Source organism: Phaethon aethereus (assembly GCF_964289735.1).
Source record: "Phaethon aethereus genome assembly, chromosome: 4".
Taxonomy (NCBI): domain Eukaryota; kingdom Metazoa; phylum Chordata; class Aves; order Phaethontiformes; family Phaethontidae; genus Phaethon; species Phaethon aethereus.
In genome coordinates, this window is record NC_138578.1 from 17,740,934 (window position 1) to 17,759,318 (window position 18,385).

The 18,385-nt window shown below is 38.7% G+C and overlaps 1 protein-coding gene across 2 annotated transcripts in view; it reads left to right on the top strand.

Annotated features, from left to right (window-relative positions):
* The window catches only part of DCLK2 (doublecortin like kinase 2), a gene marked incomplete at its 5' end in the record, with an annotated part of 87,575 nt that overhangs the window by 61,326 nt on the left and 7,864 nt on the right, over nucleotides 1–18,385 (top strand). For both annotated transcript variants that reach the window (XM_081998814.1, XM_081998815.1), the window contains 8 exons: nucleotides 45–117; nucleotides 1,076–1,184; nucleotides 6,939–6,996; nucleotides 10,730–10,849; nucleotides 12,530–12,676; nucleotides 14,962–15,095; nucleotides 16,411–16,488; nucleotides 17,785–17,881. In XM_081998814.1, coding sequence (XP_081854940.1) covers nucleotides 45–117; nucleotides 1,076–1,184; nucleotides 6,939–6,996; nucleotides 10,730–10,849; nucleotides 12,530–12,676; nucleotides 14,962–15,095; nucleotides 16,411–16,488; nucleotides 17,785–17,881 — 816 coding nt within the window. The remainder of the gene's footprint in view (nucleotides 1–44; nucleotides 118–1,075; nucleotides 1,185–6,938; nucleotides 6,997–10,729; nucleotides 10,850–12,529; nucleotides 12,677–14,961; nucleotides 15,096–16,410; nucleotides 16,489–17,784; nucleotides 17,882–18,385) is intronic.

Here is an 18,385-nt window from a genome sequence, read left to right on the forward strand (position 1 = left end):
TTACTTTACCATCAGAAATAATAAGTTCTTATGTACTTCCACAGATCCCTCCACATGGTGGATCTTCTTCCAATGTGAATGGTGTACCTGAATCACTCCATTGCCAGAGCCCTGAAGGTAGGACACCAATAATTGGTAACAATCCTTGCAAAAATTTTGTTGTAGGTGGCAGTTAGTTTAGCCTTCTAGATGGCTTCTGATGACTCCAAATCATTTTTTGTTCTGAGATATTTGATACCTTGTCATCAACCTTATCTTGGAAAAATTGTGATCGTATTTTCTACATCAAGGCAGTAAAGCTAGGAAATAAATTGTGTTCTTTTTTTGGTCAAGTGGGTAGCATATTAGTGGACCTTGCTTTTCAATAGTCACTATTAGGAATTCATGTGGTTTGGAACATGACCTGCAGAGTATCACCAGAAATGTGTTTGTGGCTGGATTGAAAGTGAGCCCTCCTCAAAAGACCACATGTGCTTCAGGAAGAACCACTAGCCCATCAAATGACCTTATCTAAACTTAGTCTTTCGTTCCTTATCTCTTTAAAGCAATGTTATTTTTTTATTATCTTTAAATTTAATTTTAAAGTCAATTTTTTAATTTAAAAATAAGCAGCTATCAAACTTATTTGCATTTTGGATGTTTCGGCAGCAGCTAAGGGAACTTGAAGAAATTCAGCAGATAAAACTTTTGGTTTTTTTACATGCATCATAGATTAATTTTATTTGTATTATTGCTTTGAGTATGCAGAAAGATACTTCAAAAAAAGTATTTTGAGTTCAAAAAATATTTAGACTAAGGACTTCTAACTGCATTCATTACCTTTAGAATACGTCCAGACAAGAACATAGTAATATGTGATTTGTGTGTTAAAAGGTCAAACAACTCTGATTAGTCTTATCTTGTTCTTTCTTATGTTTGAGATAAAAACAAGGGAATAATCTGTGAAGAAAACAGCTTACTTTTAAGTTTTGTTTTGCATTTGTGACTCTTCTGTATCTGTGGAACCTATTGGGGATATATTGCATCCTGCTGATGCTTCTCTTCAGCTTGCATTATTGACCTTGCTCTTTTGCAGGTGTGAATGGAAGCAAGTGCTCAGGGTCATCTACCATTCTTGAGAAGTATAAAGTGGGAAAGGTGATTGGTGATGGCAATTTTGCTGTTGTAAAGGAGTGCGTAGAACGGTGAGCAAAGAAACTGTTTGGTACTGCTGTTTATTTTATGGGATAAAGCCCTGTGCGTTAGCATAATTTCATAGAAAATGTGATGAGATTAAACCAAAGAGCAGTGGCAAAGATATACCTAGATATACCTACACTTCAGGAGAACTAGGCATAGCAAAACACACAGAGCTTCCTATGTATTATTCCACTATTAAGCAATATGAGAGCAGCAGAGGAACGTGGCTTTTTAATGCAAAAACTAAAGTAGGTATCACCTTCTAATGGAGGCTCTTAAGGAACAGATCTTCAAGAAATCCCCTCACACAACAGACTGTTGTGGATGGCAGGAAATTGTATGTAGCGTCTAAACAGTCTTTGAGCAACAACCCCCCCTCCACCCTTCTACCTGAGCAATTCTGCTGCTTAAATGATTTTTCACAGCTTTAAGTGTACTGTGGTCAAAGTATTCTTAAAGGCATGCAGTTGGTGGCCATTAGCCAATGCTACTCATTCCCTTGTGCTTGCTTCTTCTGCGAAGTAGTGTGGTGAGTAGTCAGAGACTTTGTGAATCAGCCTTTCAATATTCCAGACTCTGAAATATTCTTGTGCCTGATTTCCCATGGGGTAGACAGGGTATCTTTACAGACCCGTGCTGTTACTGCTCTTCCTCCGCAAGCTGTGTGTCACACTTTGCTGCTAGTGCAAACATAACAGACTGTCACTTTCTCAGTGTATTTTCTAGAAGCACCTTCTGCTGTCTTCATCAGTCTGAGAGTTATGTCAGCTTCTTAAATATTATGAGGAATCTCCTACTTGTACACAAATACTGGGCAAATTCAGCCAATGTCTGTAAAACCATAAAAGTTACAGAAACAGTTTCTGTTATTTGATCCTCATCTGGTGGATGATGATCCAAACTAGACAAGCTCAAATTTCTTAGCCATTCCTCATAGGACATTCCTTCCAGCCCTTTCACTAGCTTTGTTGGTGTTGGACACATTCAAGAACCTTAACATCCTTCTTAAATTGTGAGGTCCAGACCTGCACACAGGGCTCAAGGCGAGGCCACGCCAATGGTGAATATAGCGGGATAAACACCTCTTTTGACCAGCTAGTTATATTGTGTTTGATGCACCCTAGGATGCGGTTCGCCCTCTTGGCTGCCAGGGCACACTGCTGACTTATACTGAGCCTGCTTTTAACCAGCACCCCACATCCCATTCTGCAGCGCTGCTGTCCAGCCACTCCTCTCCTAATTTATACTTGTGCCCAGCATTACTCTGTCCTAGGTGCAGAATCCAGCATTTAGACTTGTTAAATTTCATCACAGTAATCATAGCCCAATGCTCCAATCTGTCTAGATCCCTCTGCAAGGCCTCTTGTCCCTCAAGAGAGTCAACAGCACCTCCCAGTTTTGTATCAGTAGCAAACTTGCTAATGGTGCATTCAACTTGTGCATCCAGATTGTTGATAAATACATTGAGCAGGACTGCCCTAGAATTGAACCTTGACAAGCACCACTGGTGACCGGTCACCAACCAGATGTACCCCATTCACTACCACCCTTTGAGCTCTGCCCTTCAGCCAGTTCTTTACCCAGCACACTGTGAACCCACTCATCCCACAGTTGGACAACTTGTCCAGAAGGATGCTCTGAGGGACAGTATCAAAAGCCTTACTAAAAGTCAGAAAGACTGCATCACCTACCTTCCCTTCATCCACTAGGTGGGTGACCTTATCATAGAAGGATATCATATTAGTTAAACAGGACTTTCGCTTCATGAATCCATGTTGACTGTGCCTGATGATTGCATTATTCTTTAAATGCCCTCAGGATAATCTTCTCCATAATTTTTCCAGGAACTGAAGTTAGACTGTAGTTCCTTGCATCTTTCTTCACACTCTTTTCGTCAACCGGAATAACATTGGCTAGCTTCCAGTCAGCAGGCACCTCCCCAGACTCCCAAGACGTTTGGTAGATGATGGAGAGGGGTCCTGCCTTAACATCTGCTAGCTCCTTCAATACTCTGGGGTGAATCTCATCAGGCCCCATGGACTTGTGAACATTCAGCTGATACAGCTGGTCCCTTACAATTTCAGCGTCCGCAATGCAAAGTCACTGTTCCCACACTTATAGTCCTATGACTCAGGAGACCGGGCAGCCCAAGGTCTATCAGTATTATTAAAGACTGAGGCAAAAACCACAATGAATACCTCTGCTTTTTTTTCATCACTATTAGTCAGATGACCATCTTCAACAAGTATCAGTCCAATGGTTTTTTTTAGACTTTCTCTTGCTATTAACATATTTTATAAAGCCCTTCTTGTTAACCTGAAACAACACTGGCCAGTTTCAACTCTAATTGAGCTTTGTCCTTTCGTGTCTTCTCCCTGCATATATGAACCATGGCTCTGTAATCTTCCTGCAAAGCCTGGCAGGCTTTTATTCTCTTTCCAGAGATCATACAATTTCTTTTTACTCTTGAGCTCCACAAGGAATTTCCTGTTCAGCCAAGCTGGTCTTCTCCCCACTTGCTTGACTTATGACACTGGGATTGCCTGCTCCTGTGCTTCTAAAAGGTGATTCTTAATGACTGACCCACAATCGTGGACTCTTAAGCCCTCAAAAGCAGATTCCCAGGGTACTTTGTAAATAGCTCCCTGAATACCTGAAAGTTTGCTTTCTTGAAATCCAGCATAGCAACTCAGCTGTCCTTTTTTCTCATTACACCAAAAAATGTAAACTCAACCATTCCATGATCACTGTCTCCAAGACAGTGGCACCATCACATCCCCCATGCCTCCTTCTCTATTTGCAAATAGCAAATCTAGGAGGGCATCTTTCCTAGCTGGCTCACTGAGTACCTGTGACAAGAAGTTATCTCCTACAAACTTCAAGAATTTCCAAGACCTGCTCATCACAGCAGTATGATATTCCCTGTTGATGTCTGGGAAACTGAAATGTCCCGTAAGGACAAAGGCTACTGATGCAGAAATTTCTCCTAATTGCCTATAGAATAACTCATCAGTGCTTACATCCTGGCTGGGCTATCGGTAGTAGACACCCACTACAACATCTCCGTTGTTTTCCATCCCCCTAATCCTCACCCAGAGGCTCTCAACTATATCATCACTAACTGTAAGGGCTGTACAATCAAACTTCTCCCTTATGTATAGTGCAACACCTCCACCTCGCCTGCCCTGCCTATCCCTCCTGAACAGTCTGTAGCCCTCCATCCCAGCACTCCAATTGTTGAACTCATTCCATCAAGTCTCACTAATGCCAATGATATCGTAGCTCTGAGATCTTACCAGGGCTTCCAGTTCATCCTGTTTGTTTCCCATGCTGTGTGTGTGGGTGTACAAGCATTTCGGATAGATACACTCCTGAACCCTCCGTGCTCCCAGGAGCAGTGTAAATGTTCCCACTAGCATTGCCACCCTCAGGCAATGCCATGCCAACCCTTGGCTTACCTACTGCAATCCTGTTGATATCCCCTTCCCCCATTGATTCTAGTTTAAAGCTCTCTTGATCATCTGTGCCAGCTTACACAGATGCGTTTTCCCCATCGGGACAGGTGGATGCCATCAGGCCCCAGCATACCTTGTCTCTTGAAGCCTCTGCCATGGCTTAAAAACCCCAAGTTTTTGGTGCACCAAATGAATGTTGCTTCACAGTCTTCTCCCATGCACCCTGAAACTGGCCACACATCCTTTGTAATCTATAGAGTGAACAACATTCATGAAAGATACCAGGTTAAAAGCAAAAGATGATAACTCATCATTTTCAGGAACATTGACTGTGCATTTTGGAAGTCACTTGAGTTCCACTGAAAATGGGACAAGGGATGCTAAGTCACTTGGGTTTCAAAACTTCATCTGTGCTTTTTGGAATGAGGGGACTAGACTAGAAAAACAACCTTCCAATTATTTAAAAAAAAAAAAGGCAAAATTAAACTTAAAAATCTAGTTTTGTATGTAATCAAATGTTTATATTTAGTGAAACATTATTAAATGAATTTTATATAAAATAAATATACAATAGTTGCTAATGATAACAAGGAGAGAGGAAATGCCAACTATAAATGCTTGTCTTTCAGTTCCTATTACTTATTATACTTAATTTCTAATAGTGTTGTGCTTAGAAGCCTTAGTTTCCTGGAGCCAGGATCCTGTTATACCAGCTGTTCTACAAAAAGAGTAAGATGGTCTCTTTTGTAAAAGGTGCCTATATGTCTGTATATAAAGACATGAGCGAACAGATGGACACTGACAGCTAGACAGAAGAATACCAGAAACCTGTCAGACAATACTGGTGTGTGATACGCAGTGGTATTAGCACACAAATTCTGTGGATGATATGCAGGACTTTTTTCTTAGATGCTATAGTAAAGAACATTTGCAAGAGGGATTTAGAGTAGGTTGATGAATTGGCTTTGTGAATGTTAACTCCGCTTTCTACACAGCGTAAGTGCTGAAGGTTTATTAAGTGGGTTTTGCTGATCAGTTGTTTGCAGGCTTTCAGATAATGCACTTAATTTAGTATAACGCATAAATTGTGGTTCTGAATTACTCACTGCATTCGTAATAGATTTAACATCAGGTCTATAATGTAAGAGGATGGCATTTCACAGATACCATTTAGATAACACTTCCATCTAAAGACCAGATCAGGCTGTAACTATGACAACCTCGCAGCTACAGCTGCACTTTCAGAGCAGAGATTCTCTACTGTATTTTTTCAATAATGGATAAATTGGATATGAGACATTAATTCAGTTCCTTTTTCTGTAAGGTACTAATTTTGACTAGCTGTATCTAATGCCAAAAGGATAGTGAAAATTAACCTGGAAGTTTAAAAATATGCCTGACTTTTGTTTCTGTAACTGCCTCCGGTGTTTTTTACCATAAATGCTAGTGGTGTTCTGATGCACACTGGAGCCTGTAGGTACTGACAGAACACAAAAGAGTAGCAACAGGGTCTTGCAGCATTTTCTTGTGATTTTTAATTCATTATTAATATAAGTAGTAATGTCATCCTTGTTTTTACAAAAAAAAAAGGTAACTCATTTGTGTTGCTTTTTTCTCTCATTTTCTCCCCTTCTGGAGAAATGCTTACAGGTGCAAAAAGCAAACAAGAGCTCCTTTCTGTGAGAATATTTACTAAAAACATAATCCTTTTTACTTTGTGTATAACTATGCTCTTAAATGTCATGGGACTTTAGATGACTGCTATAGAATTCCATAAATTTAAAGAAAGAATGAAATACAAAAGGTCAAAATTAGTGCCCAATAAATTCTGTGGGATTTTAGACTAGTCTGTAATGAACTATGTCTTTTTAGCTCTGCTGAATCCTATTGAATTTTTCCAGTAGGGTATCAGTCTTTCTTCTGCTCACTTAGACATAAATGTGTATGATTTATCTTTAAAGCCTACCAGTTGAACAAAGCTAAGTGGGAGGCTCAAGACAAATTTTGCATGTTGCATTAAAGAAGTGGCAGAGTTGCACCAGGTCACAGAAGAATGAATTGCAGCTGGAGCCTGGGATTAATATACAAAATGAGCTAGGTTGTGGTAGTCAGGGAAACAGCAGGCTCAAATGCTGCTGAGAGGACAAAAACCAAAATCAAGTCCATTCTGTCATTCTGTCCGAATTTTCTGTCAGCAACCTCCATGGGTCAAGGCATTCTGTTACAATGATGTATATTCTTACACATAATGCCGCAATTTGTTGAGCAGTTTCTAAATAATGGTTCTCTCATTTTTCTTGCTAGATCCACAGGAAAGGAGTTTGCACTGAAGATCATAGACAAGGCTAAATGCTGTGGAAAGGTAGTGTACAACAATTTGCATGTATAAGAAAAATAGCAGAAGCAGCACTAGCAGCTGCTCATTAGTCATAAATGGTGGGTGTGTTTGGGTTTTCTGACTATTTTCAGAATATCTATTTAACAGGATGATAATATGTCCAAGAAGCAAATAATAAAAGTAGTAAGTGAATAGAGTAAAAACCAAACAAATTGTCATCTATTTTATTGGACTAACAAAGAAGATGCTAGTATGTGTCCAAAATACATTAGAAAGATTTTTATCTGTAAAATATGAGAGAGGAAATTTGCAGCTATATGTGTATTTAGATAATTCCCATCCCTCCCTGCCTCTTATTTTTACCTTTTTATGACTGTACATGCTCCTTTTAAATGCAGAACATGGATTTGGAAATAAATTTTCACAACCATTTCTTTCTGTTTATGTAGTTTTACCAGCCTGTATAACAAAGATCTCTTAACAAAAGAGTGCCTTAAACTTTCTTTTTAATTCAAGCTCAAAATAAAAAAAGTCCAAAATTGTCTTTCCAGCAGAACAGCATGTTACATAATTGAAGCAAATATGTAGGAGTGTCAGACCTCTTCTTCACCTTCCTCCCAAGTGTAGAGATTTTAAAAAAGGAAGAAGAAAAACCCCAACTTACAGCCAGGAATGTAGACCAAGTGTTGGAATAGATAACAACAAATAAAACGCTTCTATTTTCACTGCTTTGCAATACTTCAAAAACAAAGTGCTCTTGAGGAACTTATGAATCAAATGGACCACAGTTTAGTGTTAGCTAAAAGATCACTGAGGGCACAGTATTAATTAGCAATCAAATTCTGGATTAAAGTCTCTTTGAGAGTGGGAAATACGCCATTCTCTCAAGGATGACTGAAAAGATGGACTTTTTCGTGCAAACACCTTATTTTTTATGTAAGTAATTTCATTGGCATGATTCTGGAGGTAACTGTGCAACCATGTCAGGGTTTTAATTCAAAGGTATCCTTTCTGTCAATTAAATAGAATAACTTCTCTGAAGTGTAATTCAGAGCTCCAAATGCTGAATGTGACCATGTAGGAAGATGTGGCAAGTCTGTATGACATTTCTGTATAGTAAGGAGCTTTATATTACTGTACACTAATGCATTAACTGCTGTGATGACTTGCATTAAGTAGAGGTCCTCAAATGGAAATGTTTTATCTCTGCAGATTTTAAATTGTGTATTAGGTGCTAGGAGATGAGTGTTCCTGCCTCCCCATCGCTTTATCTCGTATTCTCAAGGTTTATTAAAGGGAAAATTTAGAAAGGAATCTTAAAAATGTATAACCACAAGAAGAAGTGCTAGAATTGCCTTTTTGAGATTAAAATGTTGCCATTTTTTCAGCTGTAGGAAGGGCAACAGTGTGTTTCACTGCAAAGGAAAACTTCTGGGTGATGTGTACAGCTTTCAATTTTAAATGTTTTTTATTACTTGACTGAGTCAGATGCTTAGGTATCATAAATTGGAATGGTCTCCAACAGCAGAGTTTAGACATATTTATGTTCTCACTGTTTTGAAACAAATAAAAAAAAATCAACCCCATGGATGCATACTTGTCTCTTCTGAAAGAACCTGTGTCTGTATAGCTACATACAGATGTATGTGTATGTACAAGCAGAGGACTGTTGTTAGGAAGATGTTTATATGTGGTAGGGCAGTGGCAGACCTGTCCAGGAAGAATGCCAGCAAAGAAAGTAATTAAATTTTGCTACAGCTTACTCCTTCCTCACTCTATTTCACATGGCAGTATAAGGCAGTATAAGCCTTGCCTTAAAAACACCTATCTGGCCTAAATATGCATGACTTGTATGTTGCTCACTGCTCTCTAGCAGTTTATCTTGGATGTCCTAAAACTTGAATCCAGTTGACTAATGCATTTTTCTACAAGCAGCTTAAATGTAAATTAAACAATAATTTATCTGTAAATAAATCATATTGATGTAGACTGAAATCTATATTGCACTATCCAGGAGAACATTATAACAATTTTGAGATTTTTTTTTTTTTTTTTTTTTCATGACAAAATGTAGCAAAAACAGTGGGGTGGTTGAAAATAACTAACTACATATTAGTTCAGCATTTTGAGGATAGGTATTAAAACAGTATCTCAACATTTTGTAGCCTTTTTAAAAAAACATTATTATTGTTTATTTTAAATAAACATTACTTATGCCTGGGCTTTATTTAAAGCAACTAACAGCTTAGTCAAGTGAAACAGAGAAAACACAGGTAAAGCTGTTGTGCCTTAGTCATAATTAATGAATGCCATAAATTTAATATGTTTTCTGTTCTTTAGGTAGGAAAAGCTATAATAAGAATCTAGTTTTTGCTTGGACTCTCAATGCTAGTTTTGAATTTACAGGCTTCCATCCATAAGGCTTAGTATGCTGTGGCTGTTCACTTTTGTCTGTTGATGAGATTCAGCATTGTGTTTAACAAAATTGCTTCATGTTTGTTTGTTTTTTTTTCTCCAGAGCACTTTGCTTGGAGCAGTCATATGTTTGTTCAGAATGACAATTGATGCTCTTTCAAACTGAATTTCAAAGGTGTGACTGTTTAACCCATATATGCCGCACCATGCTCTCACAAAATGAGATGCACACATGGCATGTAGTTTCTGAGTTACGTAGCCACATAGAGCTTTGGCAAAAACACAACGCATCCGTAAATAACCCTGGAAATAGAAGATAGTGTAAGATCTTCAGTCGCTGCCTGTGCACAGTGGATCACATCTGCTTCTAGTGCTCTGCTCACAAATGCATGACGTGCATGCTACTAATCAGTGCATTAAACAGGAATAAGTTTCAAGTCCAGTGACATGATTTGTTATGTGCCAAAGTGTCAGGAAACTAGTGTTTTATGCAAGCATTGTTACTTATTTTGCAGTGAACCTAAATACAGTATCTGTAGTCCAATAGTTACAAAGGAAAATGCAAATCATTCTTCACATGAAGGGGGCATGTAGTTTTCTTCACTCTCCGGTGTTAACCAAGTGCTAAGATGTTCTAAGAAGCAAAACATTCTGAAACTAATTTATTCTTGAAATTCATTACTTCCTCAAAAGTATAGGGAAGGGGAAATTAAACTCTGTGTGCTCTTAAGCTGTTGGAGCCACAGTGACTTAACTGAGCTGTTACATATTTTGCAGATTGTAAATCTGAATATGCATATAAAATGAACTGAAATCCATAACCAAAGCAGTTATAATGTTTTTCCTGAATATAATCCACAACTTTTTTTAAAAATAAAGTCCTTGAAAATAAATCCTATGTAATCTGCCCTTGAGTAACCTACACTACGGCGAAGGCTGGAGAGGATCAAGAACATGTTAACTATTGATGGGGGGTGGCAGGTTACAATGATCCAGCTCAGAAGCGGGGGGGTTCTGAACTTAATTTCACCTCCTAATACCCACGTAAGAATATAATCTGCACTTCCTGAATTGCTGACATGTTCTGGGGTGTTTTTTCAGAGATATACCACTGGTTATGTGTATGAAATACGGTATTTTAAATTACATCTAGTCAATGAAGAAGTACAGTTGGGCTAAAATACAAGTTAAAATCCAGTATCTGACAATAACCCTCTACTATATAAATTAAACAGCAAAAAGGGTGCTCACTGAACAGGTCATCAGTGGTCAGCTGTTCAAAGGAAGCGTGAATTGGCAATTTCATGTCTATTCAGATAAACCTCCATCCTTTTCTGAGCAGGAACACCTGATTGAAAATGAAGTGTCTATTCTGCGTCGAGTGAAGCATCCAAATATCATTATGCTTATAGAGGAAATGGACACCCCAACAGAACTCTATCTGGTGATGGAGCTGGTCAAGGTAAAACTAAGATGACTGTTTTTAATTCTCTGTGTCAGTGTGAGGTGTATCTAGGAACCTGAAGATACTGGGAGACATAATCAGATAAGATTTCAGTGGCAACCTGCATTTTGAATCATGCAAATACTTTTGTCAATCAGTTATATTAATGGAATGTCGTAATTAAGACTATTTACACAGATCTGAAGTAATTTTGCAATGTGCACAGTCTAGACAGAAGCGGATAATGGATTTTGTCATGTTTACAATATGCGGGGGTAACAGTGATATGCATTTACTGACAGAACTCCTGTCATATTTGCTAATACCTTTATTTAATAATTTGTTTTAAAGAAACAAATTCTCTATAGTTTAAACTGACATGGTTATGGTCCAGCAAAATTAAAACTAAAAAAAATCTCACCTGTTTTGTTTATATCAAACATTCACTCACCTTATCCAATTCACCAGAAAATAGATGCTGCTTTCATACATGTACAGAGAAAACATTTTGCTGTCACCTAGTGAACCAAATACCCAAGTTACATCAAGTTTTGGTCATGCACTCAGTGACACAAGTCACTGCACATCAGCTTGATCGGCATGTCAGATATAAACAATATATATCATCATCATCACTTTTTATTTCTGTCTGAAACATTGGTAAATTCAAGAGTTCCCTCTAGAATGGTTGCCAGCCTGGGGAACCTGTAAAGAAAGTCCATAGTTGTTGAATTCATAATTTCTGTAGCCTACCCATTTGTCATCCTTTCTAGAAGTTATTTTTATATAGTAGAGGCTTTTTTGGTTTTAAGACAGTATTATTTTTTTTTGTTACATATTTTAATACACCACCATCTTGGCCTGGAGATTCTCAATTGCCGCTTCTCTTCCACATGTATTGAAATGCTTGGAATGCCACCCACAGCTCAGACAGATCACTCCTACAGATGTATCCAGGGTAACCACCACAGAGATGCCCACGTAGAATTTGTTGCAGTGACTGGAAATGCCGCATCAGTAACTCGCTTACGTGTTCTTATGTATTCCAAGAGGAACAGGGCATCCATAATCAGAGCCTGCACAACTGGCATATTCAGAAATCACCTGTAGGTGCTGCACTTTGGTGTATCATAGAATCATTTAGGTTGGAAAAGATCATGCTAATGTTGTTTGTCCTCTTCAGCGATTCTTATTTGATATTTCTGCAATATCTGCAGAAATTTCAATTTGCCATTCATTACAATTGCTGAATATTTGTTATATTAGGCTTTTTATTATTGGGCTAATTTATATCGCTTTAGGCTTTACTCAAAATCAGGGCTGGGTTTTTTGCTATGTAAAGGTATTATATTGGTAAGATGAAGAAAAGGGAAACTGTATGCCTGTACTTGTAGGTAATTTAAATGAGTGATCAAAGGTAGGAGATCAATAGAATGAAATCAAGACAGAGAAGAGCTGTGATTTGCCTAAACTCAGACACCAGAAGCCTGCCGTGCAGCTGAAAATTTAATGGAGATGACCCAAGTGCCAGTCTAGTATCTTTGCGACAAGATAGTCATTCCACAAAATATTTTTTTTACTATTTAGCAGACATTTGAGCACGCCTTTTGTAAAGGAAGATTTTATGCAGCTTTTTTGTGAAATATCTTCACCTTCATTATTTTTCATGTAGCAATCTATTATCTTTTATTACTTTAGGGAGGAGATCTATTTGATGCTATCACATCTTCTACAAAATATACAGAGCGAGATGGGAGTGCAATGGTCTACAATCTAGCCAGTGCGCTCAAATACCTTCATGGTCTCAACATTGTGCACAGAGACATCAAGCCAGAAAATCTCTTGGTATGTCCCATTTATTTTCTAATATTTTCTCTTACTTTGTTCTCATTAATGCAAATGGTTGTATATAAATGTCAAGGAGCTGAGCAGAGAACAGCAGGAATATTAATTTAGAATAATATGTATGAAATAAATCTTCTGCCATGAGATAGCAATCACCATAACTCAAGTGAGTTGTGCTCAAACCTGTCCTTCGACCTATCTTTATTTACATTTTGATTGGCTGCCATTTGGATAAGCAGGAGCATTGTCTCTCAAAACAATGAATTTTAAAGCTATGTCAATGAATTATTTATCATAGTTTGCAAGTGGGAGAAAAGGTGGACTGAGTGCCATTTCTTTGAACAATCATGTGGTTATCTCATCTCAAGCAATTTTTTTTCTTTTTCTCTCACTGCCACAGTAGGATCGTCTTTCTGATGATTTACCAGCATTCGAGCCATGAGTTAACTCTGTACATACATTTATTTTGTCCTCAGGGACTGACTGATTTTGTTTTCAGCAGAGACATAAAATAACTGTGTTGACCAGAGTTACCGTGAAGTCTGCTTTGGGAACTGGTTAGACTACAGTTCACAGAATGGGAACAACATGCTATCTTGCTTATACAAGAGGTTATACTTAGGTATCACATATTGGGTATTAGAACTTACGTGTCATACACTGAACAAATAGGGCCTTAATCCCCCCTGCTTGAGCCACTGTCATCAGGAATGCTAGCAGCTTTCATCAACACTTGGTAGGCATTTCTTAAAGCCTTCTGTGGTGTTTGTCAATCCTGTTTAATGAGGTTGCATCTAGAGTAGGAGTCATGGCTTATCCCAGACCAGATTTTGAAATATTACAAGGATAGAGCTATAAGCTGAAAATATTTTCCAATTAATAGTCAATTCATTCCAAACTAATTCCACTGGCAGTGTTTTGCAATTTAAATAAGCCCTCAATTAAATGAGGTTGTTTAGTAAAAGGAAGGAGGGGCGCTTCTGGAAAATGTAGTCACAGCAACATGGCACTTAAGAGAAAGAAAATGAAGGCAGAAGTCTCACTTAATATCAGTGCATCTTCACACACAGACAGTCCAAAGAAATTTTAAGCTCTCATTGGTGATTGAATCAGTTATAAATAGGCACAAATGTCCTTTCTGCCTAGAAAGCCTAAAGAGATTACTCAACAGATGCAAATCGTATTCCCTGTGATTGACAATGGCAAAATGTTAAGGTAACATACCGGTATTGGATGTAAATGCAAATAATTCCCATCAATTGCTACCTGTAATTGCAAGTAGTTAGTTCTTTTGCACAGGGTCATCCAGCTGTCTGAATTCTCTTTACCAATCATGCATTTAAAAATACAAACCCTAAGAGTAATAGCAGAGATGAAGGTGTTACATCAAGAAGAACAAGTGTTTCCATTAATGGTATGAATTAATTATGAATTAAGCAAGCTATTGCCACCTTAGCAGCATCCAGTTGCTTGAGGAAACCAAACAAATTCAGCCATTCTGGACAGTCCTACATTCTAGAAATTAGATCCTGTTGAAATCATGCTAACGTAAACATTTTACTTTAGGAACAAAACCAAGATTAATTTCTTAGGGGTGTTTCCTTTGCTGTTGGTTTGGTTTGATTTACTCTTGCTATCACTGTCATATAACACTTTTATTTCTATTAAAATTTAGTTTCTTCCATTAACAAAATGACTCAGAACAAGACGTGCTAGATTCTTTATGGGGCTTTTGGTGAGGTGCACTTGGGTCTGCACAGAAACTTAAATACGTCTTTAGTCGGCTTTCTCTCTCCTGTACTGAACTTGCCCAGACTAAATGTAGGGAAGACATTTGCCTATGAAATAGCCAGTATGTTAACTGAGTAGATTTATGCTAAGTTAGTGAGAGATAGTAAACAAACCTGATTGTAGCTGCCAATCCCATTTTAAACTCTAGGTCCCAATCAAATGGAAGCATAGTATTATATTTTCCTTAATATATTTAAAACTTCTCAGCATTCTAGGATTGGGTTTTCTTCCCCACCCCATGAGGCTGTATCATGCTCAAATATACATAGCTAGCAGACAGCTCCATTGAACAGTAGCTCCGGCTGCACTGTTGGCAATCAACATACTAAAATGACTAAAAGTCATACTACTTTTTTTTTTTCCTACAGGGCTGTGGAAGTTACCACTTTTCCCTGTCTTCTTGGTGTGATGGTTATTATTTTCCAAACAAATTAAAGGATTTAAAAAATGCAGATGTTCTCCTCCTCATTCTGTTTTTATGTTGCTGATTCTAGGTATGTGAATATCCAGATGGAACCAAGTCTTTGAAGCTTGGAGACTTTGGACTGGCAACTGTGGTTGAAGGACCTTTATATACTGTCTGTGGTACACCCACATATGTGGCTCCAGAAATCATTGCAGAGACAGGGTGAGGATGACTAAGACGTAGGTCTTGTAACCAGTTATTTTTGGCAGATATCTAGTTCTTACAACAGTTAGTAGCTAATAGGATGGTCCTCCTTCTTTTTGTAACCAAACCACCTAGGAGAAAACAGGCATCATTCAGTTCCTCAAAGAGGCCAGTTTCCTCACTCACCCTGCTCCCAGGATTCACCTTCGCCTCCTTACCATCTCCCTAGGACCAGCGCTGGTGCAGTAGAGTTTGTTAGTTTGTGTTCCCTGCCTCACCTCACCATTCAGAGCCCATTGTACCTGCTGTGGCACCTGCTAGGGGAAAAACGGACAAACAAAACACTTTTCTAACATTTTATGTCAGAAATGGAGTTATTTATATTGGAAGAGACTCCAGAGGTCACCTAGTCTAAACCTGTTCTCGGAGCAGGCCTAATTGTATCATGTTAATTCAAGTGACCTTGTTTGGGTGACGCATGCTACTTGATAACTCTTGCTTTAATTAAACAACCCCATTTTTCTGTATTTAACAGGTGGTTGCATAAATATAAAATACTTTTGTGAAATGGTAGAATTTCAAAAGTCGTCTTTCCTTTTAGGCTTATTAGACCTCCATTCCATGCTGACTTGTGCCACAGCTGACCATTCTGAATTTGGTCTTCCTAATGGAGGGAGGTCTGTTGTATTGTTTCAAGCATTGTTCAGTGCATTTGTCATATCGAGAAATACTTCACAGCTGCAGTGAGCTCAAAAGTCAAAGGGCAGTTCGTCTGCATGTTTTAGGTTTTGACAAACTGAATCTACTTGATAGAAAAGAATAGGGAAAAAGACCTCTTTTTGACCTCTAGTGTTCTAATTTCTGTGCTTTAAAAGAAAAGTGCAGTTCTTTTTCCCTGTGTTACTCACTCAAGAGACTGGAGAATTGGTATCTTTCTTGTTGCTTAGCAACACATGATAACCTTAGAGATAGATAGTTACTCCAGAACGGGGACTGAGAAAGCACATCCTTGTCTTTTATCATTAGTGATTCTGGATTGGGAAACCTTGATACTGAATTGAATCTGAGTATATTCAGAAGACCCTGGAGAGCCTTGAGACAAATGAAAAAAAAAAAAAAATCAATGAAAAATGATGTTATCACAGTTTCTTAAAGACTGTGGAGGATGCTCAGTAAAATGATGCTTAGGTACAAAATACATTTCCATGTCATCAGCAAGTAACTTTTCTAAGTTACAGATCCTCAATATATAGTCATGTAAATGTAATCAATTGTTTGATTGGAGTGACTTTTTTTTAAATCCAGCACAAGTAACGCAGTCTTTTTTTCTCAGGTATGGCTTAAAGGTGGATATTTGGGCTGCAGGTGTGATCACATACATATTATTATGTGGATTTCCACCTTTTCGCAGGTGAGCGTCCCTGTATGTTGAAGGGAAAAACAGTAAAGAACCAAATCCTTTCTGAGTAGGTCTTACCTATCTCCCTGAAGGAAAGGCATCCTGGGGGGGGAAAAAAAAGATTGATTAGATCGACACTTTTAACTTTTTTGTTCTTCTTTTTAAATTGTTTTCACTTGTCCCTCTTGTCAGCTTTTGGGATCAATTTATTTACTTATTTTTCTAAGGGAGCAAGTGGTTTACTGCTGTGTGCAGGGATACGGTGGCATGAGGGCATAGTTTCTTTTCCTTTTGTCTGCGAGGTGTATCCCCGTTTAATGAACGTGTATACTTTGCCCTCTAGTGTTTCTGTTTGGACACAACAGCTTACTGGTTTGTAGTGTTGAATCATAAAATAGTTTGGTTGAAGGGGCCTTTAAAGGTCATCTAGTGTAGCCCCCCTGCAATAAGCAGGGACCAACTAGATCAGGTTGCTCAGAGCCCCATCCAACCTGACCTGGAATGTCTCCACGGATGGGGCATCTACCACCTCTCTGGGCAACTCGTTCCAGGGTTTCACCACCCTCATTGTGAAAAATTTCTTCCTTCTATCTAGTCTAAACCTACCCTCTTTTAGTTTCAAACCGGTTTTAGGCCCTGCTAAAAACTCCGTCCCCATCTTTCTCATAAGCCCCCATTAAGTACTGGGAGGCTGCAATAAGGTCTCCCCGGAGCCTTCTCTTCTCCAGGCTGAACAACCCCAACTCTCTCAGCCTGTCCTCATAGGAGAGGTGTTGCATCCCCCTGATCATTGTTGTGGCCTCCTCCGGACCCTCTCCAACAGGTCCATGTCTTTCCTGTGCTGAGGGCTCCAGAGCTGAACGCAGGACTCCAGGTGGGGTCTCGGCAGAGCAGAGGGGCAGAATCCCCTCCCTCGACCTGCAGGCCATGCTGCTTCTGATGCAGCCCAGGATGTGGTTGGCCTTCTGGGCTGCCAGCGCACAGTTGAGGGTGAAGGTTAATGGTAAACTGCATTTTTAACCTTGTTAATCTTTTTGATAAGTAAGTGCCATATGGCTGTGCAGTTCCTATTCCAGTGGAAGTCCTTTCACGTCTGTATATATTTTTCACCTCAAATATATATAGTGTTTTCTGTTCTCACTCCTGACTGTAACTGTGGCAAACACCTCAGAAGTGCTACCACTTGCAAATTATGCATTTTTGTAGTTGATGTAACATCATTTCTGTTCCATCTGCAAATCAAGTTAAAAAGTCACATGACAAATTCACTTCTTTCTCATGATCTTTTTCATTACTGCTGTTCTATAGTGAAAACAACCTTCAGGAAGACCTCTTTGATCAGATACTTGTTGGGAAGCTGGAATTTCCTTCTCCCTACTGGGATAACATCACTGATTCAGCCAAGGTACTGATATGTTTTCCAACCTGAAATAGTGCTTCTGACAAGCCACTGAAAAGACTGTGCTCTGTTGTAAAGGCAGAATAGAAGATTCAGAACAGACTCTTACCCAGTCTTCCAGATGCTGTGCTTCTTTAGTTAGTTAGCTTAACAGGGACTGATGAAAGATCACGTTTTTCAAGCCATCATGCTACTGCCTGAGTAAGTAAGTGTAGCAGAATGCCAGTTGCATACTATTCAGTTTACTTAATGACAGCCTATTAGAGCAGGTTCAGTGCTTCAGCTGTAAAATAAGTGCTCTCTGAATTTTTCCCTCATCACTCTTTTAAAAAAGAAAAATTATGGCTATGTGGACTGAATGCAATTGACATCATTTGTTCCTATTTCATCTGAGCCAGTTATAGGAACTTTTCAAGAGGTGCAGCCAGCTTGATTTCCCATTGCTAATAGTTATTGTGTTATCATTGCCACTTGTGTTTAAAATGGTTGTGCCTGTAGGGCAAAGGTTCC